We start from the raw sequence: 27,605 nt of genomic DNA, 5'->3' as shown, positions 1-27,605 counted from the left end.
ACCCCATGAGAAATAGAAGGGACCGATTAAGCAGTGTTTGCAATAATAAAATATCTTCTTAAAGCGGACAGTACCACGAACATCGTAAAATTTTAGATTTTATTTCTACAATAATTGATTTTGACGTTTATGATGCAATACCGAATACTATTTCGAAACTTCCACCATTTTTCAAGTTGAATTAAAATATCTTCATTTCCATTGACATTATCGCATAAGAGATATACTGACAACGTGTGATCCATCTGTCTGTCAATCCGTCTGATCTTTTTGATAGCGACTATTTTTAAGCGTTACAAACTGCAGTTGAACTAAACTCTTTTACTTTTTTTTTGCTACTATGCGCTATTTCCAACATTTTTTGAGGGTATAAGATGAAGGAAAGTGATTTGTAAGAGTGAGTTTTATATAGCTCATGGAGTGGCTTATGTGAACTTGGCCGCCTTTGACAAAGGTGTCACCCACAAAAATCGCACGCTATTACACTTGCTTCCTACAATTCAAGTGCATTGTCCTCCACTCACGCGAGACTTATTGAGCAAACTGCTTGCATTTTTGCCACAATGCAGCCACTCAAGAGCACGAGCAACCAAGTGTGACTTACAAAAGCTACACTTTCTAAAGGCCAGGTGATAGTAACGAATGTGGAATATTGTTAGAGGAAAACATTCGATGGCGCGCTTTTAATCGCAACGCAAGTAAACGGAGTAAAGTAAAAATGCTAACCGGCAGTGTGTCAGTGCATTATAAAAGTAAGATACCTCAGTGCTTTGCAAATTCCTCAAAAATAATTGAAATCAGCTCACGGTTATTTAATTAAAAATATAAACATTTTATAAATTTTTCTTGAAAAAACTGTAAAAAAAAAACAAATACAAATTGAGCAATGAAATTCTCCCTAGCACTTCTGCTAACCTTTTGCTTTGTATACAGAGGTAGTGTAATTTATAAATATATTGTGCAATACATTCATACTAGAGTACTTATTTACATTTGCAGAGGCGCCTGCTATTATTTTCAATCAAATGGATATAAAAAGTCTCTTAACCAGCGGAGCTTTGGATTTAAATGTGTTACGATGTTTTCTACACAATAAGAATATATGTCCAAGCCCTTATATAATGTACCGTTTGTATGCTCCGTAAGTGTTGTTCTTAAGAATTTGTTTTAATAACTTCAAGCGATATAAAATAACAGTAAATATTAATATAAAGATATCCCAGACATATATTTCATAAGTGAAAAGATTATTTAAAAGTCAATTAAATACAATTGTTATATAATGCATTTAAAATAAACAAAAAAATTGGTGCATAGCGGCTATAATAGTGTATCTAGTATACATCTATTTTAACCGGTAAGTTTGTATGACAGACATGTACATATATGTATGCTATAACGGCCTGATCTGAATGATATTTCGAAGATTTTAGCATTGTTTTCGGCAATAATCTATACTGAGTTTCAAGAAGATAATTTGTCAAAAAAATTTTTGAATTCAAAGTGGTGTTGGAATTTTCAGATCGACGTCTCAAAAACTGAGGCACTAGTTCGAGTATATCCCAACGGACATGACAAAATCGACTCAAGCTCGTCAGCTGGGTAATGATTTATTGCATATATGTACATACATATGTACATATATACTTTATGGGGTCTTCTACGTTTTTTTCTGAGTGTTTTAAAGTTCGTAGCAAACTAATATACCCTGATGAGGGTGTAAAAATGCATGAAAATTATCGCATTCAAAGATGAGAAAAATTTCATGCAGATCTCAGATTAAAAATTGTTAGAAAAAGTCCTTAAGTTTCAGTATCTCTATAATTATATTTTTATTTGCTAAAACTTACATAAGCGTCCTAATAAGGCAAACGTGAAAATTCGAAAGAAAATATTGATGAACGCTGAACTGAGGTAGTGCATAACTGAGTTGTATTTTTAAAGGTAGGGTTAACACAAATTATGCTTCCAAACAGTAATATAGACCATCATAGATAAATTTTGAAAACAAAAAAGTCATAGTACGATGAAACCCATCGAAAACGAAAGATAAAATAACAAACATTAAGGGAAAAATAATTGACGGGCGATCTGTAGTAGCGAAAAGGAAGGGAAGTGTTAAAAACGGTTTATCTTGATTTCCGGACAAAACTACGAATCCTATAGAAAAAATTGTATGACAATGTTGCGGGAAATGAAAAGATTAAACATTTTGTATACAGTCTTTTTTTTACATTTTCCGGTTTTTTTTCTTATTTTTATCTACAAGGTCTGTCGCAAAAGAAACAGGACTGTTAAAAAAAACAACAAAAAATTAATATTTTTCAAAAGTTATATTTTTTATTCAAAGTAGTTTCCTTGTGCTTCGATACAGCGTTTAGACCGGTCAATTAGCATTTCAAATGAGTGTTTAAGGTCATTTTTCGGAATGCTCTTGAGAATATCGGTCATCGCCTTTTCCGAATAGGTAAAAATCACAGGGTGCCAGTGATTAATAGTTAACATGGAGTTTTTTGTCAAAAAATCAGTGACCAGCTTCGACCGTGTCTTTGCCCCATTATCGTGCAACAGGCGCCAGGACCCTGCCTCACGGTATTGTGGTCGAGCACGACGAATGCGAGACAAAAGACGCTTCATAACACCAAGGTAAAACACAGCATTAATCGTTTGGCCAAGTGGGACGAACTCTCGGTGTACAATGCCCTCGGAATCGTAATAACAAATCAGCATTGTCTTTATTTTTGACTTCAGAAGACGACTTTTTTTCGGTGACTTCTGATCGTCACAAAGGTCCTCACGACTTTCTTGGAATCGCTGAAACCACTCATGCACATTACTACGGGATAGGCACTGATCACCATAAACTTTTTTCATCATTTGAAATGTTTCAGTAAACGTTTTCCCAAGTTTAAAACAAAATTTAATATTTGCTCTTTGTTCAAAATGCAGTTTACGACCGATGACCAAAAGCTGCTGTCACTTTTTGATTGATAACGTCGATTGTAGTTATCCAATTGTCTTAAAATTTTTACGAAGTATCAACAAGAGATCAAACTTTTTATTTCATATACCCACCAATAGGTGGCGCCACCAGAAACAGTTATATTTAAAAAGTTCTGTTTCTTTTGCGACAGTCCTTGTAGTACACAAATTTGGTGTAAACTTAACTTCTTATGTTCCTAACACTCGATATTTTTTTGCTCAAAATATGTATTTGTTTCTTCTCCTTATGTCCTAAGGTGAAAAGTATAAAATGTTTTTGAACATACTCTACCTTTTCAGAATGGATTTGGTAACTAGAGTTCCATTCAACAGAGAATTAAACAAAAAACCTATAAATTGACATAACTAAGCACTAAAGTAAGATACACAAAGTAAGGAAGTTCTAAATACGGGTGCAATATTGTATACTCTTGCAACATGCCAGGGAAATACTTTAAGATGTAAAACGTCAACGAGAGGATCACAATCTTCTTCTTCTTAAATGACGTAGACATCTCTTACGCGGTTATAGCCGAGTTAACAACAGCCCGTCAATCTTTTCTTCTTTTATTAATTTGGCGCCTATTCGAAAACCAAGTGCAGCCAGGTCCTTCTCCACCTGATCTCTCCAAGAAAGTGGAGGTCATCTTCTTCCTCTGCTTTTCCCGGCGGATACTGCGTCGAATGCGTTCAAAGCTGGAGTATTTTCATCCATACGGACGACATGATCCAGCCAGCGTAACCGCTGTATTTTAATTCGCTGAACTACATATATCAATGTCGTCATATAACTCATCGTCATCGTCGATTCATCAGATGTTGTCCTCGTCCATACCTCTGAACCATATAGCAGGACAGGAATAATGAGTAATTTATAGAGTTTGGTTTTTGTTCGCCAAGAGCTTACTTTACTTCTCAATTGCCTACTCAGTCCGAAGTAGCACCTGTTGTTGTTATTCTGCTTTAGATTTCGAGGCTGTTGTTGGTATTAATACTTATTCCAAGAGAGACTAAATTATGTACCACTTCGAAATTATGACTGCCAACTGTAACGTGAGGGCCTAGTCGCGAGTGCAGCGGGTTGTTTGTTTGATATTTCGTCAGGCCCTCGTTCAACACCTATTTGCTTCGCTTCTTTGTCCATTCTGGAGAAAGCACAACTAACAGCGCGGTTGTTGAGGCCAATGATATCAATATCATCGGCGTACGCCAGCAGCTATACACTCTTATAGAAGATGGTACCTTTTCTGTTTAATTCTCCAGCTCGAATTATTTTCTTCAAAAGTAGATTGAAGAAGTCACACGAAAGAAAGTTTCCTTATTTTAAACCTTGGTGTCGGACGGCTCGGAGAAGTCCTCCCCGTTCCTGATGGAGCTTTTGGTATTGCTCAACGTCACTTTACACAGCCGTATTGGTTTCGCGGGAATCAATATTTACCTTAGCCCCCAAAATTTCTAATATAAATATTGTTGAACTCCCGGTTGACCTCATATGTACGTCACTTTACTTTAAATTGTTTGGTCATGCACGAAGTAAGGTTACTTGTTTCCCGAATGTATGTTATTTTATCTATCGTTTCCGATGGGTTGCACCAACTATGAATTTTTTTCTTTTTTATCATTTTCAAAGTTTCTGCACTAGTATTATATTTCATATACAAAGTGAAAATGAATGAATACTAGCAATGAACATAAACTTTTACGGACTCTTAGAGCTTATTGGAGTTTCAAATCCTTACCAGAAGACCGCAAAACAGAAAAGAAGTAGTTCAGTTAAACATCGAACAAGCTTATATAAATAATGACTTTATTTTGGGAACCTAAATATCATCCACAGTGTAATTTTAAGATGTGCTTAGCACGTTCGCCATTTTTTATTTCTACCGGTTGCATTATTTCACTTAAAACCAAAATAATGCCGATGACTTGATATTCCAACGTAAAACAAAGTTAATTATTTATAAGTATAATGTTAAGATAGTGTTAGTATGCAACGAGAAGATTACAATTGCTTTGACCATTTATGGCGAAACGAGCAGAAATGCTGTATTAGAAGCAACATTGTCTTCAAAAAGGATCGTCACTGTGTCTGTCCAATATGAATGAGGCCATAGAATTACCGGTTTCACCACTGTTTACAATGTTAACAGGTTTAAATCAAATCATATACACAAATACATGGAATATGCTTCAAGAGCTTCAACTTGCTGGTTCGAGGAGGTCACAAAGAACCGTTTCACCGGTCGAAGAAAATTGGTGAGCCAGTTACTCTGTACTACTTTATCCAAGTATGGTTTTTACTATTTTTAGCTGGCCTGTTGCCATTGAATTGCGTTGGCTGTGCTGATTACAGCATTTCAAGTGCATAAAAATTTTCAAACATATGATCAAAACACGAATACTGTTGCGTAAGTTTATAAGTGCAAATGCTTCATTCTCTTACAGGTGTATTGTATATCCGATTGCGAATAAAAAGTTGCTGTCTAGTCAGAATCTAATTCAAAATTGCTTCTAGGCTACTGAGCAATTATAGAGTACATCGCAAGCGAATTTCATTCATACAAGTAGTGCCTTTCAATTTCGATCCAAGAAAAAAATTTCCATTTTGCGTTAAATTTCTAAATTTAAAGGTTTTGCAAGAATACCACCGTTCAATTTACAACTAACATTCGTCTGTGATAGTTCTGTGAGGCATATTAAATCAACCGAAAATGTTGATAAGGAGTAATCGAATTGCTAGAGTGAAGTCACTATTATAACATGAAACTTTAAGCGTTCTGATTACAAGAATACCCTTAACAGCAGATTTGATATCTAATAATACCTATGTATTTATTTTAAATGAGTTTGGACACTTTATTCAAAACAAAAGTTGCAGAACCGTAAGCCATTAATGACCGCTTCAATTAACGTACTTCATGAGCATTAAAGTAAAAGGAGATTTGTGCGCGTCACAAATGAGTAAAAGAGTTGCTACTTATTAAGTTTGTTTCACTTTTCGTTTACTATTTATATTCGTACTTCCGACGTTTATTGAAATTCAACGCATTAAGGACAGTTCATGTGCAGTAGTTATAAATAGAGCTACGTTTTTTATGAGGCAAGTGCTTACTCAATTGAAAAGTAAAATAGAAATCTTACAGTTGAAAATTTTCAATAACACTCTCTTACAGATATGTATGTCTGTATGTACATGTGTATGTACCTACATACATATATTAATGTCAATAAAAAACGTTAACTATGTACTATGTAACTTCTTCTTCTTCTTAATTGGCGTAGACACCGCTTACGCGATTATAGCCGAAGTTTTCATTGGGTTTTAGGTTTGGGCGGGTCCCAAACCTAGCGCACAACCCTATGTAGGGGATGTTTCGCCTTCTCACTTTAGCTCGCCTTAAAACGGATGTTCTTAGGCTACCCAGAGGATACTTGACCAAAGACCGGAAGTCGTGAGCTGCTTGAGCCAAATGTAAAAGAATCGTTTCTGGCCGCTCCCAAGTGAATGGCGATCAGAGAACTTTTCTCACTTGCGTGAACTTCTACATATGACCCCATCCTCCCTAACTATGTACATATATATCGAATCTGAACAATTTATTCGGAGATGGAGATTGTACCGTTCCCTTGAAGAATAACATCTGCCAAATTTGTCAAATAAAAAGATAAGATTGTACAGTTGCCTTGCGCCAAATTTCGTGGAATCGTCAAGTAAAAAGACTTTCATAAAAGGTCATGTATTTGATCGTTCAGTTTGTATTACAGTTATATGCTATAGAGAAGGTTCCGATATGAGCTTCTTTGGGAGGAAGGACGTACGCAAATATTAAAGTGACTGGTTCTACCAAAACCAGAAGGGCATGGCTTCATCGACTCGACAAGCTGATATATATGCATATATGTACATATATTTTATAGGATCTCCGACGTTTCCTTATGGGTCTGGCAAACTGTATTTACCATGTTCAGGAAATAAAATTTTTACCCAGGTTCAATCATATTCTTCATAAAGACTGCTAGACCAACGAAAATCATTACATGTAGTAGTTGGATGCTGGGGCAGTTAATGCAACGAGTTCATACATTTTCAGTATTACAGATTGTTTTCTTCTTGTTACCTTGAAAATGCCGCTTTTGACAAACGAGATTATTATACTACAAAAACTGGGTTAATAAAGTTCATCACAATAGGTATTTATATAAACAACATTTGAGGAATGAAATTAAAAATCCAACTGCAACAACTATTCGCTACCAAGAAGAAGAATCATCTATAATATGAATATTGCAACTGCACCGGAATACCTTTTTTATTGAAAGGTAACAGGATATGGTTTTACATTTCATTCAAATTGCAACTAGTGACTAATTTAAACTAACAAGCAATATTTTTCATAATTTATAAGGCGCTATTAAAAACTTTATTTAAAAACTAAACTTTGTATTAAAAACTAAATATTATAACATTTGTTATTTGCTTGAAAGGTCATGAAACGTTGTTCTTTTCAGTCTGCGCCTGCTATTTCGAGTTTCTGCCAGTTGTCGGGCTTCAGTGTTTACGTGATTTTATAACCTTTTAGCATGTTTCAATGCCGTTTCGTGAATGACTTCCCGAACCATTTTTATGCGGAGATCACGATGTAGATTTGAATTGAGTATTACGGGGCATTTACAATTTTTCGCAGAACTGTGTTTTGGAATCTTTGCACCGCTTCGATGTATAACGCTGCAGCGCATCCCCATAGTTGAATTCCGTATGTCCAAATGGACTTTAACGTTTGGTTGTAGACTAGGATTTTATTTGAGGTAGTTAATGGTGATTTCCTGCCGATTAAGCAGTTTATTTTGTTATATTTTAGTTTTAGTTCTGCAAATTTCCTTTGTATATGCTCCCTCCACTTTAATTTTGCATCCAACGTCAAACCAATATATTTCGTTGAGGTGGAGTACGGGATTACTTCATTTCCAATATGTAATGTGATATACATATGTACGTAGCGCTTTTGTTAGTGAAGTTTATATGTATAGACTTCAACTCTTTTAGAGTAATGACACAAAGTATTTTCTACAATTTGGTTCATCGAAGACTGCATTTTGTTCGACGACTCGGATTGATTTTTACCGGTAGTAATTATGCAGGTATCATCTGCAAATGTGGCGATTGTGCAGTTTGGCGGCGTATGCATATAGCTAGTAAATAAAATGTATAGAAGGGGTCCCAGGACACTTCCTTGGGGTACACCCGTTCTTATTGGCTGTAACGTAGTATATGATTGTCCCTGTTGGATTCGAAAGTAGCGGTTGCTCAGGTAGGAGGCAAGTAGCTCAGTTAGATGCTGGGGAAAGAGACGTCTTAATTTACAACGTAAGCCATGGTGCCATACTCTATCGAACGTCTGAGATACATCAAGAAAAACAGCTGCACAATTTTTTTTTTTTTTTTATCGCATTTTCTATTATACATATCTGTTATTTGACGAACTTGATCGATTGTGGAATATTGCGATTTAAATTCAAATTGATGAATTGGTATAAGGCCGTTCGCTTCAATTATGTTCTGAAGTCTTCTTACAATTACAGCTTTTGGGCAAAATAAGCAACAGTGAGATTGGACGATATGACGAGGCCTCCTGGACGCTTTTTCCGGGTTTTTGTACCTGATGATTTCAGATACCTTCCATGACAATGAGACGCATCTGAGATCTAAGCAAGCGTTTATTATCGATGTATAATAAGTTTTTCTAATGCTTTTCGCGTTCGATTTTTTATTACATCAGTAGTCAACAAGTCGAAGGCGGGAGCTTTTTTGGCTTAAATCTAGTTTTAATGATATTTCCTACTTCTTTAATTGATGCTCGTTGAATTTCTCCTACGTATTGCGATCCCTCCAGCTGCGGTAAAGTTCCATGGATCACAAAGGAACTAAACGTTTTAGTTAATTTCTCTGAAAAAACATCCGCTTTTTCTTCGTCGCTTTTGGCCCAGGATCCGTTTGGCTTTCTGAGGGGTGTATTAGACAATATTGGTTTTCTTGCATTTTTTACTGATTTCCAAAGGGAATAATCGGAATTTTTGTTTGGCGTTAATTTTTCAATATAATTAAAAATATTTTGATTTGTGAATAACTTTATTTTGGTACTGAGAACGTTGGTTAAATTGTTTAATTCTGTTTTGTATTGAGGAAAACGCATTATTTGCCATTTTTTACGTAATTTTCTCTTTTTCTTTAGGATATTTAGTATAAAAGTTTTTTTGTTTAGGAACAGGAGTACTTTTCCAAACCGATTCTTGAATAGTTTTCGTAAATATATGAACTTCATCTTCTAAAATATCTTGAGTTGTTATATTTACTTTAACATCAATATTTTTGTCGAGCATAACTTTGAAATACTCCCAATCCGTATGACTATTAGAAAGATAAGGCGGTATGTCGATTTCTTTTAGATGGCCAATGGCATTAAAATTTGTTTGGTTTGCAGACATATGTTGTTGTACATGATTACTACCTTTAGTAATGCTGGCAAATGAGAGCTTTCCAGATTGCAACTTACATTAGTAACTTCCTTCTGAGGAGTAGTAGAAGCTGTTGTACTTAGGCGTTTTGGTTGTTGGTTATGCTCTTTATTTTTTTCGGTCGCGTTTCTAATTTTTTGAAGTTGTTTTGTCACTTCACATCCCCTATAGTTCGCAGGGTGACTTTGGTTGCAGTTACAGGATTTTGGCGGTAGCTCAGCAGGTTTTGTGCAATTTAGAGTAGAATGATTTCCGGCGCACTTCACACACCTTGTTGGTTTACAGCAATAATTTCTGGAGTGACCGAACGCCTGGCAGGACTTACATTGCGGCACAAGATTCGATGGCTTGATGGGCCCTAGTTTGACGACAGAATTTAAAATATGCATAATTTCGTAAATTTTCTTGATGTTCTCTGTTGACTCGAAGCATACAACATTAAAACCCTACTTCAGAAGATCTGTGACAATGCTTTCCGGCTAACATGAGTGATACGGGTAATTTATCATTAAGCGTATATCACGCGATTGCTTGTCCTCGCACGTTTTAGTTGTTCGAGCGGAGGAATAAAAATGTCGACGATGTTACTTCTGTGACATTATACTTTATTCTCATCTTTTTTCAAATTATGTTCTGCTTATATAACTACTAAAGTGATTACAATTTTCTTAATCTATTTCTTTGTTTTTTTTATTTTCTTATGAAATACAATATTTGTTAAATGTAATCTTATTTTCTATTGAATGCAAATAAACATGATTGTGTGGCTTACCCGATAACGTCTGGGTTATCATTACAGTCAAACATAAGGACCAAAACATGTTTGTATGCATTTGCATTATGTTCTTTATCTCTACTTGTTATCTTATTTTTGTTATGTTTACTTGTTTTTCTTTAATCTTTTATTTTGTCCAATTTACAATATTTTGTTGTGTGGTGTCTGGTTGGGATGATAGCGTACACATAACTCCTCCCTCCCTTAATGGAAAACTTTCCTGAGTTTTAATAGTATTGTTTTTCTTTTTTTTATTTTACAAGATATTAAAATTATGTATTATAATCACAATAGAACTTAAAATTGTTATTCCAATATGAGAGATATTTTGTGATATTTTAATTCATTCATGTCTTTTAAATTTTCTTCGGTTTTAAATACAAGGTCGTTAATTGTAATTTTGTTAATGAAATTATGAGTATCATAGTTTGGATAATAAAATCTTTGATTGTATGATATTTTAGTATTTGAGAATGTATAGGATCTTAACTGTGCAGTTATTATAATGAATCAATGTAGTGTTTTTCAACTTAATTTTTCTGTTGTCGCAGTTCTGGTTTAGTTCTATGCCATTTGCATTTTTTATTAAAATATTTTCTTCATCAATTTGAAAAATTTTTGTAATGCTATTTTTGATAAGTTCACAATTTAATAAGTACATAGATGCGATGTTTAGAAATTTGTAGTTTAATGAGGGGTTTAGTTTCTTCGCTCTTAGCTCTTATAAATTATAAGTGACATTTTTGTATTCAAAAACATTTTCAATTTCTGCTGTTATTTCTTTGCCTGCTATATTTGGTATAGGAATAACAGTTTTTAATTGTACCGATTGAAATTCTTTTGGAATTTTGACTACGAAGATTAACAAATTTTCTTTATATTCCAAGGCGCATAATTTTATATATTGAAGTTTGTTGAGGTCTATGTTGTAATTATAAATCTCTTCATTTGTTAAAATGCTTGGGTGAAAAATACCACTTTTTGCTGAAATAATGTTTTCCTGAATCTGGTTTACTTCGTCTTTGAGAATGTTTATCTTTATTGTTTGTTCATGAAGAATCAATATTTTGTCTGTTCTCTCTTAATACATTAAAGAATTCTTTCTTTCGTCTTCAATAATTTGTTTTAATTTTGTGAACGTGTTCGAAAAAAAATTATTAATTTTTATTTGGTGGTTGAGAGCTGTAATTGAATTATGTAAATTTTCATCTACTTTCTTAAGGTGATTTTCAATATCTATTCTATCTCCATCATCCATCGTTCCAAATAGAAATTTGTCTATAAAAGTAAGGAAGTAACATTTTTTATTTATGTATATATGTATCTGCGTGAACTATTTCATTTATATCTGATGGTGTTTTCGTTAATTGAAATTTTGGTTTTAAAGGTTTTCTATCATATTTTGCTCTATTACAATTTAATTGTTTATATATTTTTGAATCAAAACTTTCAAATTTTTCCAGCATATTAGTTGTGTCAATTTTTCATAATTTTCATTAATACCTCCATGGCCTGTTTAATTTTTATGATATTGAACAATTTGTTTATAAACTTGTTCTTCATTTTTCATATCTTTAGCATGGAATTCACATCTAAAAAACTTTACCAGTCTATTAAATATTTGAATAAGCTTTTGCTGAACTATATTGTACTGATTATCGGTTAACTAAGAAAAAATACCTACTTTTCCACTATTTATGTGACTACGACAAAGATCTATGAAATTATTATTTTTTATATCTTCTGCGCTAATAAAAATTTTCTTCGTGTTGCCTAGTTCTTCAGATTCCATAATTTTCATTTTTGTTAAAATGATTTGTGTATTGAAGCGATTTACAATAGTATGTAAAATGATCATTTATTTCCTCCTCTTGAGAGTGGATTGTAGCATTTGTGCTTATGTTGTCTTCTTCGAATGAATGAATCTCGCCTGTGTTACTATCTATTCTACTTAGAAAATCGGCTACGTTATTTTCCTTTCCTTTCACGTAAATTATATTAATATTGTACTCACCTAGTTTAATTAACCATCTTTGCAATCTTGGGTTAATGTCTTTTCCATTGTTTTTTATTTGGAGCCACTTAAGTGGTTGGTGATCGGTTAAGAGATCAAATGCTCTGCCGTAAATGTCTGGTCTATAATATGTCACTACCCAGACAACAGCTAGTAGTTCTTTTTCTGTAGTGGAATAACTTCTTTTGTGTTTGTTAAGTGTTCGACTAGCATATCTTATAGGACTGTCCTGGGTTAATACTGCGCCAATTGCAAAGTCACTTGCATCAGTTGAAATGCCAAATTTTTTGTTAAAGTCTGGATATTTCAAAATTGGTGGGCTTACAAATAGATTTTTAAGTTTTTCAAAGGATGATATGTACTGAGGATCGCGAGTGTTTTTTTTAATATCCTTTTTTAAATATTTTGTTAAACCATGTGCTACTTTAGCGTAATCTCTTACAAATTTTCTATAATAACCTGTTATACCTAGGAATGATTTAATTTGCTTTGATGTAGTAGGCAACTTTAGTTTTTGTATGTTTTCGATTTTGCTTAAATTTGGTTGTATCCCTACTGTTGTTAAAGTGTGACCAGAAATTCAGTTGTTTTCGCGAAAAATTTGCATTTATCTACCTGAATCTTTAAATTATGTTTTCTTAATGCTGAAAATATTTTGTTGATGCCAGTGTTTTGGATATGTTCTTCAATACCTGAACTAAAAAAGATGTCGTCTAAATAAACTACACATATCTTGTTGATATATTCCCTAAGAACTGAATTCATTAAACGTTGGAAAGTTGCTGGTGCATTCTTTAGTCCGAAAGGCATTCTTATAAATTCAAAGTGTCCTTGGGGTGTTTTTGGTCTATCTTCTTTTATTAATACTTGATGAAAGCCTTTTGCAAGATCTAATGTTGTAAAATACTGAGCTCTTCCAAGTTTGCTGAGTATTGTTTCTATATGGGGTATTGGAAATTTGTGATCTATAGTGACTTCGTTTAGCTTCCTGTAGTCAATAACTATTCTCCATTTTTTCTTCAATGAATTGTCTTGTTTTTTCGGTACAATCCAAAGAGGCGAGTTGTACGGGGAAATACTTTCTTTAATTATACCTTGGCGCAACATCTCGTTCATCTGTCTACTAATTTCTTCTTCATGAATTTGGGGATATCTCGTTCATCTGTCTATTAATTTCTTCTTCATGAATTTGGGGATATCTATAAATTTTATTATAAGTTGGTCTACTTGTGTTTGTAACGATTTCATGCTGAATTTCATGAGTATGAGAAAGGTTTTTACCTTCTTGGAAAAATAAATCGCTATTTGCTTTTAGAATCTATTCTAATGTTTGCTTTTCTTCTTCATTCATGTCACTATTTGATAAAATATCTAGCAAATTCTCTTTACATTCTGTAAGTATATTAAAATCTTCGTAATTGTAAGGGCATGAGTTTATAACTTTAATTTTCGTTTGGGATTGGGGTGACTAACTCTTTATTTAGGGAAAAATTTTCCTTAATGGTGCTAAAGTGTATTGGTTTATCAAACTCAATGCATTCATAATCTTTTAGCACATTATATTTCAATAATGATGTTGTAGACCCTGTGTCAATAAGACATTAATTTTTGAATTTTTTATGGTCACTTCTATTATCGGTAACCATTGATTTGGGCTGGCAACCGAAAATTTGCTTGTTCTTGAACGTGATCTATTTCCATCGGCTCGGGGGGGTTTTGTCTCCTTTGGACTGAATTATATCTTCTAGATTGTTGAGAATTATTTTGTCTATTTTGTCCAAAGCTAAATTGTTTAGAATTATTTTGTCTACTTTGTCCAAAGTTAAATTGTTGATAATTGTCTTTTGGATAGAATTGTTACAAAATTCTCTCTGCTGATTTTGTCCAAATTGAAAATTATTGGAATTTTGCATATACTGTTTATTATTGAAATTGCCAAGATTGTGAGCGAAAGAATTTCTATTTGAAAAATTTCTATAATTATTTCTTTGATAATTGTTTTGTCTTTTATCAAATTGTATTAGCAAACCTGTCTCTTGTAGAACGCTAAAAGCCTCTCTAATGGTGCTTATATTTCTACTAATCACTACACTGCTTAAGTTGGGGTGTATCCCATTTCAAAATGTTTTTAGAATTAACCTTTCGTTGTTAATTGGATAAAATTCTATAGGCTTTATCCTACCGACTGCGCTAGTTTTAGTTGTTCGAGCGGAGGAATAAAAATGCCGACGATGTTACTTCTGTGACATTGTACTTTATTCTCATCTTTTTTCGAATTATGTTCTGCTTATATAACTACTAAAGTGATTACAATTCTCTTAATCTATTTTTTTGTTTTTTTTTTTTTATAAAATACAATATTCGTTAAATGTAATCTTATTTTCTATTGAATGCAAACAAACATGATTGTGTGGTTTACCCGATACCCCGTCTGGGTTATCATTACAGTCAAACATAAGGACCAAAACAATTTGAAAGGATCGAGAAATTGAATAAAAATAGAAATAATGAGTCGAAAAAATTGCTAGACAATATTGTGCTTAATAGGCGAATTCCTAAAAATAAACCTATGTACATAAGTACAAACTTGTTAATTATTATAGAAATGGAAACTATGTTAGTGACAATTCCAATAATAGTAAAATAAAATATTATAAAACTCAACTAACGGTACACATTTGAAGAATAAGCAATTATTTAAAAAAATAAAAAACCTTTGTACTCATTAGTTTTAAGCTCATACATATATGTAAGTATGTTAATATCTTAGCTATAAGGATTTGAATTAGTATTAATTAATAAAATTATATTCGAAAAACATGAATGATCTTTTGGGGAAAACTTTATTATACCATCTATAATTTGGGGAATTAAATGGGTATCGAGTCCATCGAGTCCTCCAGATCGAGATTATTATAATCGCGGGAAACTTATAGTTTCAAGACATTTGCGTTTAAAATTAAAAAGTACGTATTTTTTCGTTTTAATAACAATTCTACACTTTTATATCCACTAACACTTCACTAATTCGTTGTACACATTCACTTTAGTTTTAAATTACATATTCATTCATATAATACATAGTAAAACGTAATGTGACTACCGCACAAAAAATGATGTACATGACACTGTAACGGTTGGCAGTTAGCAACCTGATAAGGAAGATAAAGAAAGTCCAACCCCATTCCTCGAAAGAACACGATTTATATATAAGTACATATAAATACATGCAAATTAATAAATTGTTTTATACATATGCCTTTTGCATATACGCATATACAAATGTATGTATAAATGAAAGTAAAACCATAATACAATATAATAGAAATGTTTCAGAAAATGATGAACAAAGTTAACGCTGCATTTCGACAGGCAAAAGTTTACATATGGCATACTAAGTGTTAAATCTATTACCATTGCCGTTGCCAAATCTTTATGTGGGCATTTGTTATAACATAAATATTTGCGAAAAATGTCGTCGGGTAGGTAGGTTCGAGGTGATATACATATGTAGCGCATGAGCTCTTGAACCGTTTAAATTTTTATGACAACGAAGAAATTTATGTGAAAAATATAAATATACTTTTTTCTACAAATATATTTCTTAAAAAAAAGATATATAGTATTTTAAGGCTTTAATAATTGTAGCATAATTTTATATATCGATTAAATGAATAAATTTAATAAGAGTAATGATATTTTGATTTATGTTTGTATAAGAGTATTAAATTTAAGACTTCGCTCATTCTCCAATCCATTTGATATATTTTTTCTACAAATTAACATTATTAAACTAAATATAATTTTTTTGGAAAATTAAATTATTTTGAAAATGTACTTACTTATTATTTCGTACTTTAATTTTATAATTTAACACAACCGTCTAACCGTATGTAGTCTGAAAATATGAATTTTTTTTCTAAAAATATATTTGTGGAAAAAAGTATATTTATCCTTTTTTAATTTTCCACACACATTTTTTTTATCCAAAAAGAGGTCGCAAATGAAGGCCGTGCTGGAAAAGCTGCGACATCGACGAAGACCGATCCAGCGACTCGTGTGCTCAAAGTTTTGAACTCAGACCGTCGACTAAGTATTCGTTTAATTACCTAAATGTTTAATTTATCAAAATCTGTGGATCTTGACATTGTGATGGAGCACTTGAACATGTGCAAGGAGTGCGCAAGGATGGTCTCAAAAGTGCTCACTGAGGACCAGAAATTGCGGTGGAAGTGTGCCAAGAAACTTTTTAATAACGTAAGCACAGGTGATGAGTCATGGGTTCGATGAAAGGCAAGCATTTTGAGACGACAGAGGGAATCCAAGCAGCATGCACCTCGACTCTCAAGGCTATTCCGGAGAGTGCCTTCCGTGACGCCTCCAATGCTAGGAAATTGAGCTGGCAGAGCTGCATTGACGGAGAAGGAGCCTATTTTGAAAGTTTTTAAATCGACTCAGTCCTATTACTTTCCGGACAAACCTTGTAAACCAACGCACCAATTCGGGTTTCGTGCAAAACATAGCACGATAGAGCAAGTAAATGGAATTACTAACGGAGTAAGAAAAGCATTTGAGCACAGTGAGTACTGTTCAGCTATATTTTTAGACGTGGTTCAGGCGTTTGATAAGGTGTGGCATGAAGGCCTTTTATATAATATTAAAAACATTCTACCTTTAGACGTACATATATAAAATATTGAAGTCTTATTTCAAAAATAGACCTTTTATGATTAAAGTAGGAGAACGATAGATAAGGGCTGCTGTACCACAGGACAGCTTATAACGTATTGACATCAACTTTTGCAGATGACACAGCGTTAGTGAGCTTGAACACTGTTTAACACTCATTGCCACATAATAATAGCATCAAGAATATTAGCGAAGCACTTAAGACTTAAGTTCTCTCGAAGAATGGCTAGTCAACTGGCGTATAAATGTGAATGAACAAAAGTGTAAGCAAAACCAAAAATGTAACCGGCAGTAACAATATTTTAGTACCCCAAGCCAATTAAGTAACTTATCTTGGTATTCACCTTTTTAGAAGACTTACGTAGAGAAAACATAAATCTGGTAAAATAACTTACATGAAGATAAGAGCTGAAAATTTAAATTGGCTTTTAAATAAAAACTTTAAACTTAGCCTATACAACAAAGTGCTTTTATGAAATGCATGTCTTATACGTAAAACCGATTTGGATGGAAGACATTCAACTCTGGGGTACGACCTGTCCAACTATTATTGATATAATACAAAGGTTCCAATCGAAAATGCCTAGAACAATTACTTCCATAAATATCTTGGTATTCCTCTGGTAAAGAAAGACGTAGAGGACAGCAGAATGAAATATGTATAGTATGTACATACACATCTAAACTCCGAGATCACCCAAACCGATTCGCTAATACTTAGTACATTCCTGCAATCAAACACACCTAAAAAGAAGAGATATGCCTGCGTACAAAGAGCAACATATTACCGAAACAGTTCAATAACTTGCTTGAGCTTGTCTAGTTTTAAATAGATTTAAGATTTTTTAACTTATTGTTAGGCTTTTAAAACAAAAAACAGATCCAATAAATAAAGGAATACTGAAAAAAATATACTTCTTTGTCTTAACTCTGATTATGCCTGTCTATGCCTAAGCCGTACTTACCTTTTTTTACTAAAGAATACGTATACGAAGTTTTCTCGCGATATCTCAATTTTTACTCAAGTTATTGCTTGCAGGGACAGAAGGACAGACAGTCATCCAGATTTCAATTTTCTTGATCTACTTGATTATTTTTAGATTATACAAACAACCGTTAGGGGTTCAAAACTATTACACTCTACAGTTACATGGTGCAAGAGTTGTTTCAAAAAAGGCAATAAATAATGATGGTTGTCCGAAATTAAGATTAGTAATAGATTTAAAAAAATAAACGAAAAAACCATGTCGGATTACCCGGAGGTAATACTTAAAATGTAGAAATATCAAAACTTATTTCCACAAATCAACATAGAAAAAACATACATATGTACATAGGTTGTACCAAATATTAATGAAAGAAAGCGATATAGAGAAAACAATATTCTCGGTATATAATGGAAAATATAAATATTTACGAATGCCATTTGGATTGAAAAATGTCTGGTAGTGGCTGACTTCGAAAACGTCAATTACAATGCATACGAACAAATTATAATGTTATGTTATGCATTCGTTATATTTGTTATGTTATGAATGCGTCCTTGTTTGAGTTCCACGATAAGCTCGTATTGTTATAGCAGGTCTGCTCTAATCATTGGATAGTGCACTTTGGCAATGCAAAATATTCAATGTATTGGTTGACTGATTCCGAAGTTGAGTTTTTTTGTAACTGGAAAGAAATATGATGTTGTTATTAATTTTCACAGGAAATCATCTCGTCATGGAATTGCTCTGAATATACATAATCCCTTAACTCTATTCAAAGGAGATTTTAATCCACATCGGGAAACAGCATTTATTGTACACGGTTTCAATGGTACCGCAGTTGATGTGCATTTGCAGTTTCTAAAAGATGGTGAGTTCATATATTGTTATTAAATATACAAATTCAAATAAATTATTATTCTTAACACAATTTTTTTGCCTGTAATTTCCAGCATATTTATCTCGTGACTTTAATGTTATCACTGTAGATTGGCGGCCATTGACACGCTATCCATGCTACTTACATGCTTTGATTAACACCCGCTTGACCGCCCAATGTACTGCGCAGGTCAGTATTGAAATATTAGTCAGCAGTTTGAAGTCCTCATATGCAACTTCCATTAAAAGCAGCTGGGGCAAATAACGATATCTCACATTTGGTAAATGTTTTTCTTGAAATACGGCAAGTGATAGTAAATTTATGAAAAAGAGTTCCAAAGACGCCTAACATTATGTCCTTCTATGTCTGAAAGAAAAAATGGTACAACTACTTTATTACTTAGAAGTTAATTAATTAGAAGTTGCCATCATCTAGAAAGAAATAAAAGTGAAGTAAAAGCAAGATCCTTAAATATAATTTAATAATTCAGCACTTTTTTCAAATAAGATCACAAAGTATGGTATGTACGTTCTATTTTTTGCTGATATTAAAGACTTTCCGGACGCCGACAGAACCCGACCTCAACTTCTCTTCTAATTGTTCGTGATTTAAATGGTAATCAAAAGTGTTTCTTTGTTTGATTGGAACATACTGTGCGATCAATTTGGATAATATTTTTGGTCAATAAATCGTCTCTTCATATAGTTTTTCGCTGACTTCTTCAGCTGTGCCGAGTATGTACACTGCCAGTTTGCTTAAATTTATTTATTAATCGCAACACCATTGAGATAAGTCGGTTTAAAAACACTTATTATTTTATTTTTAAAATTGGATAAATAAGTATTTCTCGCCTGATTTTCTGATGATGTTTGTAACACTATTGTGAGATCTCCCCTATGCTGAGGTGATTTGAAAAGCTCAAATGCTATCTATTATAAAAATAAGTAATTATCCTATGCAATAAGTATGTAACTTACGGTCTTTGTACATTTTTTTGCTTCTAAGTATGAATAAAAAGACAGGAAAGTCGTTACAATCGTTACAATTCTTTAAAAAAATTGAAGGCGTCACGGAAGGCATTCTACGGAACAGCTTTGAGAGCCGAGGTACTTTTCAGGCAAGGACCAAAAAACAAGTCCGGGGGCACACCTGGGCTGTAGGGCGGCTTCGGAAGCATTGGATGTCGGCCTTGATTAGGTAGGTGTTCACAAGAAAGGCGGTATGAACCGAGGCGTTGTCGTGTTGCAACTTCCAATCGGCTGCGATGTCTTGTCGGACCCGATTGATCCTTCGTTTGAGTCTCTTAAGGTCTTCCACTTAAAACTTGGCCTTGACGGTTTGCCCAGGAGGAACAAATTCGTGGGTGACGATGTCTTTGTCGTCACAAAAGACAATGAGCATCGTTTTCATTTTGGAGTTGCTCATTCTTTCCTCTTTTGGGCCGGCGTGTGCCACTGCTGCCAATGATAAAAACATTTCTTGCTAAGCCTTCTTCCTAATTCAACATTGATTTGTTAATTGATCTGTTATATAAGTACAGGGTTTTCTAATATGAGTAATATGATTTCTTAAAATAAAACACACACTAACTGTTAAGAAAATTCAAATGTTTTTATTTAATGGGAAGTAAAATCAATAAATTAATTTTCGAATATAGCATCATTCAAATGGCCACCACGACTTCTTTTGCAGAAACGAGTCCTATGAACCAAATTATCAAGTACTTGTTTCAATAAATGAAGTCATGTATCACAAATATGCTAAAGAACAATGACTTCAATTAATCGCACAAGAAATAGTCTGATAGTGTTAAATCACAACTTTTTGGAAGCCATTCAATGTCACAATTTCTTGAAATAATCGAAGGTTTTAAAGGCAAAGATAAAAGGATATATTGGTATTTTTTTTGCGGCGACGTTAGTGATATAATTTTATTAAATTTAATGGCATATTATCGTACAACTACTATATATTAGAAAAAAATTTCAATGAAAAATATTAATAAATAAGCCCGTGACGGTGAATCTCCAGAAGCGCCTTGAAAAAAAGTAGAACATTATAACTCGTTATCTGAAACAAAAAAATTGATAAGCGTTTCAAAAGTGAAGTTTTTCTCGACGTAATCAGAATGAGTTTTGTTTTCTATTTTTACAGCATTTGGAAGTAAAAAGCGCGATTTTATCTCACAAAATCGCGGTTAACTTGTTAATAAAAAATAGAAAAAATTAAAAAAAAAAATTCATCTGATTACCTGTTAATTTATGTGAAGAAGTAATTTTCAAATTTTCAGTAGATTTTGAGTTCTTATGTTCACGAACTTCAAAAATAACGTTTTCGGGAAAATTGATTTGAAGTTTTATATGTTATGAAAGTCAGGAATCACGGCCGGTCGTTTAAAACGCTGTAACTTCGTTAGTTTGACTATAATTGGCTCAAAATTTGTACACAATACTCTTGAAATATTGGTCGTTTAGAAAAAAAATACAAACAAATACAAAAAAAAAAGTTTAAAACCTTACCCCCCCACCCCCTTATTGGCACTAGAACATTATGTAAAAAAAATATGCGCACGAAATTTTCAACATTCCGACGAATAGCGAGCGCAGGTGGACAATTATTACGACCATAAAATGGCAAAAGCGCACGAAAAGTTTGAAATGGAAAACGATTATTTTGATAATAAAGTCTAATAATTTGTAAACGTTGTTCTTGCGTATATTTTTCCATGATAAACAATACTAAATACAATGAAAATTTACAGCTCATTGTAAAAAATGGCCGAAACGACACGAAATGATATCATCCCTATTAGAAAACCCAGGATATAGATACACATATGTATTTTTTTATTCATATTAAAATTAAAAACATGTTAATTTAGGCAGTAAGCAGTAATTGCGTTTTTTATCATTACCATACTTTGTTTTCAGGTTTATTCGTTCCTCACGCATCATGGGGCAGCTCGTGAAAAAATCACGTGCATTGGTCATTCCCTTGGTGCCCATATTTGTGGTATGATTTCCAACCATTTATCGATAAAACAGCATCGTATTATCGGTAAGTTAATTTTTAATTTTGCACATTGATGTCATAAAGATATTTTGCAGGTCTTGATCCCGCACGACCACTCATCGAACGTAAAAAAAATCACATCTTCAGATTATCCATAGATGATGCAAGTGTTATACAGGTGATTCACACCAATGCAGGTTTCTTGGGGCAGGAAGAAAATATAGGTCATCTGAATTATTGCATTAATGGTGGCAGATTTCAACCATTTTGCAAGGGAAATCCTATAAGTGAGTTAGAAAAAGCATATTTACGACAAATCATACTCAATTAGCACATATGTATATAGTTTCAAATATCTGTAAATTAAGTATAGAAAATTTGAAGTAAAATCATATTTTAGTCGTAAAGATTGTCGCTTGATTCGTTCATACCTGTATATAAACTATTGTAAAACTCATAGTCTTATAGGAAACTTTCTGCTTACAAAAAGTATTTGTGTAATTTTTCGATTAATTTGTCTATCAATCATTTTTCAGAGTATTAAGCGATTCGCTTTATTATTTACCCTAACAGGCATATATGAATTAGAACAAGAAAAAATGTGCAAAGAATCTGCAATACCCTTTAAATATGCAAAAGAACTTAATTCCGATCGTTCATTTTGTATGGCAGCTACATATTGTATATAACAAAACGATGCGCTCTAAACAATGTCTTTGGAGATTGCATTATTGCCTTAGCTAATAATCCATGCCAAATTTTTTGATATTCAGTCGAATGAATAAGTTTTCGAACATTTGATTCCGATCGTTCAGTTTGTATGGCAGCTAGTATATGCTATAATGATTCGATATCGGCGATTCGAACAAAATACTGAATAATCGGTATTGCGGAGAAAATACCGTGTACAAAATTGCACACCCATATGCAACTATCCTGGTTAACTTAAAGAACAGGGTTCTGGTTTGGTAATACACATTTTTTACATTCATACCATGTCCTAGTTAGTCGCGTTTCCTTAATATTAATAATAATATTTTATGTAAAGTACGCCTGATAGCCAGAAGCTTAAACAAATTAGAACGGATAGTGGCGTTTGAAGCGTCCACTCTCATTATTATACTTCAAAATAATATTTATACTTATGTACATAGGTTGCCTTTATATTTCGGGTTTAGAGAACAAAAACAAATTTTAAAAATCGCTTAATTGTTTTTAAAATATTCTCAATTAAGATATATGTATACACTTTCGCAGCTTTTTTGGCACTCGGCCCAGTTTGAAACACCAATACACTCGACTTCTGTTTACTTTGGGGCTCACACGGTTAAATTCCCGATTCATCAGCAACAAGAGAGATTTTTTATGCCATGCAATGCTGAATGAATGCTAGTCCCACAAATGTTTATAGTTATCTAATAGCGGGATTCTGTAACCAGTCTCTAGTCTCTATTTGAGTCATTTCGAGACAAAATCTCAATTTGTGACTACTTACCATTCACTAAACAGTCTCTAGCGTTAGTCTCAAAATATTAAGACCTGGTAGTTAGCATGTCACAAAACTAAAAAGAGCTCTTGTCTGCCATTTTGAATATACTGAATAGAGATCATTATAGATATTAATCGATTGTCGTTTCTTTATACATATTTTGTAAGCAACTCAAACACGAAAAGATGAAAAATAAACCAATTTTACATAAATTTCGTAAATATTATGAAACAAAGTCAACATATATGTTTATTTTTATTGATAATTATATTTTTTGACTATGTTATAGAAAATTTAATATTTGTTATCGACATATTTATTTTCATTCAAGTGTAAAAACATCTCTGAATAATGAAATGTAATAGGTTTTGTGACTGTCACTTACAGAATAGCAATATCGTCTCAAGTCTCAAAAATTGTCTCTAACTTAAAATCTCAAATTTAGAGACTTGAGACTGTCTCACGTTACAGAATCACACGCTAAATCTTATAATAGATCGCCCAAAATTAAAATTATGTGTTAATTTAAATAAAAATAGTAGCACTCAGCACTGTTGATGAGATGATCCAAGACGAAAGTTGAAAAAAATAATCGCGCGAATATGTTCTGGATGTAATTCCTTTTTTTTGCCGAGTTCAATATTTTAAGTTACTATAAACATCATATTGTAAATAGTGTTCGTATGTTAAAACATTCTAAGAATGTATAATATCAAAAATGACGAACTATACGATACGAGTACAGTTAGGAATTGTTAGACCGTAATACTAGAGTCGCCAAATCCCGAAATATAAAATACAGCTTACGTACAATAAGCATACATATTTGTACGTATCGTATGTATTTGAAATCTCCCTCAATGTCCGTTATTAAAAGAGATGGAATCAATTATAATGGACAGACATATACATACATAGGAATGGATAGGATTTTAGGTCGATTTTCATATTGTAATATGATTGATTTATTTATCCTAAAATGAACGAATCAGATGGAATTTAAAATTGTGTTATATGGGTTTACAGATTTGATCTAAAGTTTAAGCCAATTCCAGCATTTAATTATGATTTGATATGTCACATATTGACCGATATACTTACCTACATCTCCCTTCCGAATTTTTGTCTTTTGAATTTCGCGGCTATGTATAAAGCGCTACAGAGCTCGTATCTGGCAATGCTATACATCTTTGAAAGGTCTTGATATACAGTTTACAGTTTTCCTTCCTTAAAGACAAATCCGCTAGAGAAACGTTATGTGAGATTAATGGTGTTTTGGGGAATAGTATTCCATCATTTCTAACTGCGGAGGAATGGTTTCGACGATTCTGAGCGGGTGAAAACGACTCCATGGATAAGCCAGCCGGTGGAAGACCTGTGACGACGAATACCGATCAAATCATGGAAAACATCGTGTTATACCGTCATATGGCATCTTTCAAAAAAACTTTTGGACCGAATCAACGCCTGCGATAAGCTGCTGAAATGGAACGAACTCGACCCATTTTTGAAGCGGATGGTGATTGGCGACGAAAAATGGATCACATAAGACAATACTAAGCGAAAACGGTCGTGGTCGAATTCCGGTGAATCGTCCCAAACAGTGGCCAAGCCAGGAAGGTTTTCCTATGTGTTTATTGGGATTGGAAGGAAATCTTCTATTATGAACTGCTTCCTTATGGCCAGATGCTTAATTCTACCATCTACCGTGAATAACTGGACCGCTTAAAGCAGGCGATCGACCAGGACAACGCCAGACCACACACTTCGTTGATGACTCGTCAAAAGCTACGGGAGCTCGGATGGGTGGTTTTATCGCATCCACCATATAGTCCGGAGATAGCGCCAAGTGATTACCACGAGTTCTGTCCGAGTTCTTCGCAAATAAGGATAGGGACTTCTACTAGAGGGGGATTATGAAGTTGCCGCCTAGATGGAAACAGATTATCAAACGAAACGGCGCATATTTGAACTAAATCCGATCACTGCAACACTTTTTATAAAGCATTGAATAAAGACCAAAAAGTGGAAGTGAGATATTTGACAACCTAATATGTATATACATAATATAAATAATCGGTTAAATGGGGGATACATATGTGATACTATACATTTGTCCGATCTGATCGATTCCGAGAAGAGTATCAAAATGCACCTACGTATTAAATTTCATTCGAATATTTCAAAAACTGACAAGCAAATTTTTATAATCCGTAAAAACTTCACTATAAAAATCACTATCAGTTTTGTTCAGAATGATCCGTAGAACATTTCTCTAATGTATGTATGTATATAACACAAAGTGTAACGAAAAACAACAAAAGTTGTAATATGTCGTATAAACAGTATACTTAGGTTGCCTTTGATATTTCGGGATTTGGCAAAGCTAGTGTTGCAATGTGAGAACTTACAACTTAATCGTAAACCTACGAAGGCTATTTGTTTTTTTGATATTGCAAGATCGTCTTGTGGTCCATCGTGAGATTCAGGCAACTATATGAATTAGTAGGAGCAGCATACATTCAATATTGCATAAACATTTGAGCCATTTACTCTTGATTTTTGCACCACGATAATGCCTCGTCGCATACAGCATTGATTCTTAGTGAGTTTTCGCCAACTGTTTCCACCATATTAGCCTGATTTAGCTCCGTATGACTTCTAGCTATTCAGCAAAGTCAAGTCAAGGATTGGAAAAAACGTTGGCACAATTGTATTGCGTCCAATGGAAAATTAATAATTTTAAAATTAATAACAAAGTCTTACTATTTTTTGCTCATAGTAGTAGTCCTAACTTGTCTCCGAATGACTTTTTTACTGCCGTAAATAAAAGGTCAACGTTTTTCGACACCAGAAAACGCGGTTAATGCGTCCAGAACGTTTTATAGATACCTCAATTGGGGTGAAAAAGTTTTCAAAGCGTACAAATATCGTTGAAAATGTGCAGAAACTTTTGTTCAATTGGAATATTTCTAAAACTGTAAAAAAATTTAATACAATAATCGCATTTTATTTAAACTTAGTCATCATATACTTTAGTGAAAATATGCAACTGTTTGAATTTTAAAATCTATTTCCTAGGACGTTCCCGTTGTTCGCATTTCTTAAGTATTTGCTTCCTCGCCAGTGCTATGTTCAAACATAAAAAATTTGTTGGCGTTTCCTGCCCAAATGGCTGTAAAGAAGGATCTCAACATATTCCGGTTAGTGCGAAAAATCCTTTTGGAGTTGTTACAAAAACGGAAGAATATAATATTGGCAATGATGCCCCTGACGAGTATGCATTGAATGAATTTTTACTTTTAATACACATTTATACGTATATGCTAATTATCTTTCAAACACAGCGCGAGAGGTTGCTACTGCATCGACATGCCGTTTGTAAAACATTGCCCGTTCAATGACTAGAATTCGGTACAATCATCGATGTGTGCATGTACATATACATATAATATTATATTTAAGATAATTGTATGGAAGTAAGATTTTAATAACGTTTTTTATTTAATAATTTACATTAATTACTGTAAACTAAGGATAGTAATTTTGCAGGAATGCAGCTATAAGAAGTAAATATAAGCAATTCTAAGTACAGAAAAAATTTACAGATAACATTTAGATATAATTTCAAAACAAAAAAATCTTGAATACCTACATACATAATATAAAAAAATAATATAATAATTTATATACTACTACATATCGTCACCTGAAATGCAAAATAACTAAACATCACTTTTCGTAGGTTTACAGGAGAAGCAAAAAACCGTATAAAAAGAAAACCATTTGAGATATTGAAACAAAATTTTCAAATCTAAATTAACATGACACTATAGGTATATTTTAGAAAAAAAAATAAAGAAAAATTTAGGCAAATTTTATAATAGGTGTCTTACGTTATTTTGAATTTTCATTTCTGCATCAAAATGTTTCAAATTTTATGTTATTTTTATTATTAATATGTACATAAGTACTAAAAAAAAATTAAATATTTCAAGCTAAAAAGTGAGGACATGTTTAATAATTATTAATTAAACAGTTAATTATTCAAAAGGTAATGACCGTCTACTGGAATCAAAGCTTTTAGGTCCTGTAGATGTTGCCATTTCTTCTTGGTTATCGTTAACTTTTGCGGGTGCAAAAGATTAGGCTGCTGAATTTCAAAATTTCTGGCAGTCAGTCCTTTGTGGAAGAAGCTCATACTCGTCCTTAAAACAGGTTTTGTAATATGTGGATCCCGTTGTATCATATACCGAAGCACGAAT

General features: G+C 33.1%; 1 protein-coding gene across 1 annotated transcript; it reads left to right on the top strand.

The window, feature by feature from the left end:
* Positions 1-630: 630 nt before the first annotated feature.
* LOC105226722 (lipase member H-A) lies at positions 631-27,265 on the top strand. Its single transcript, XM_029551371.2, has 8 exons — positions 631-935; positions 1,000-1,141; positions 18,682-18,830; positions 18,913-19,028; positions 21,770-21,896; positions 21,947-22,138; positions 26,422-26,617; positions 26,688-27,265. Exons 1-8 carry the CDS (start codon positions 887-889, stop codon positions 26,746-26,748), a joined length of 1,032 nt encoding a protein of 343 aa, XP_029407231.1. The 5' UTR covers positions 631-886; the 3' UTR covers positions 26,749-27,265.
* The last annotated feature ends 340 nt before the right edge of the window (positions 27,266-27,605 follow it).

The sequence above is a fragment of the Bactrocera dorsalis genome, chromosome 1, assembly GCF_023373825.1.
Source record: "Bactrocera dorsalis isolate Fly_Bdor chromosome 1, ASM2337382v1, whole genome shotgun sequence".
NCBI lineage: Eukaryota > Metazoa > Arthropoda > Insecta > Diptera > Tephritidae > Bactrocera > Bactrocera dorsalis.
Note: the sequence above shows the minus strand (reverse complement) of the source record. Positions and strands in the feature narration are given on the sequence as shown.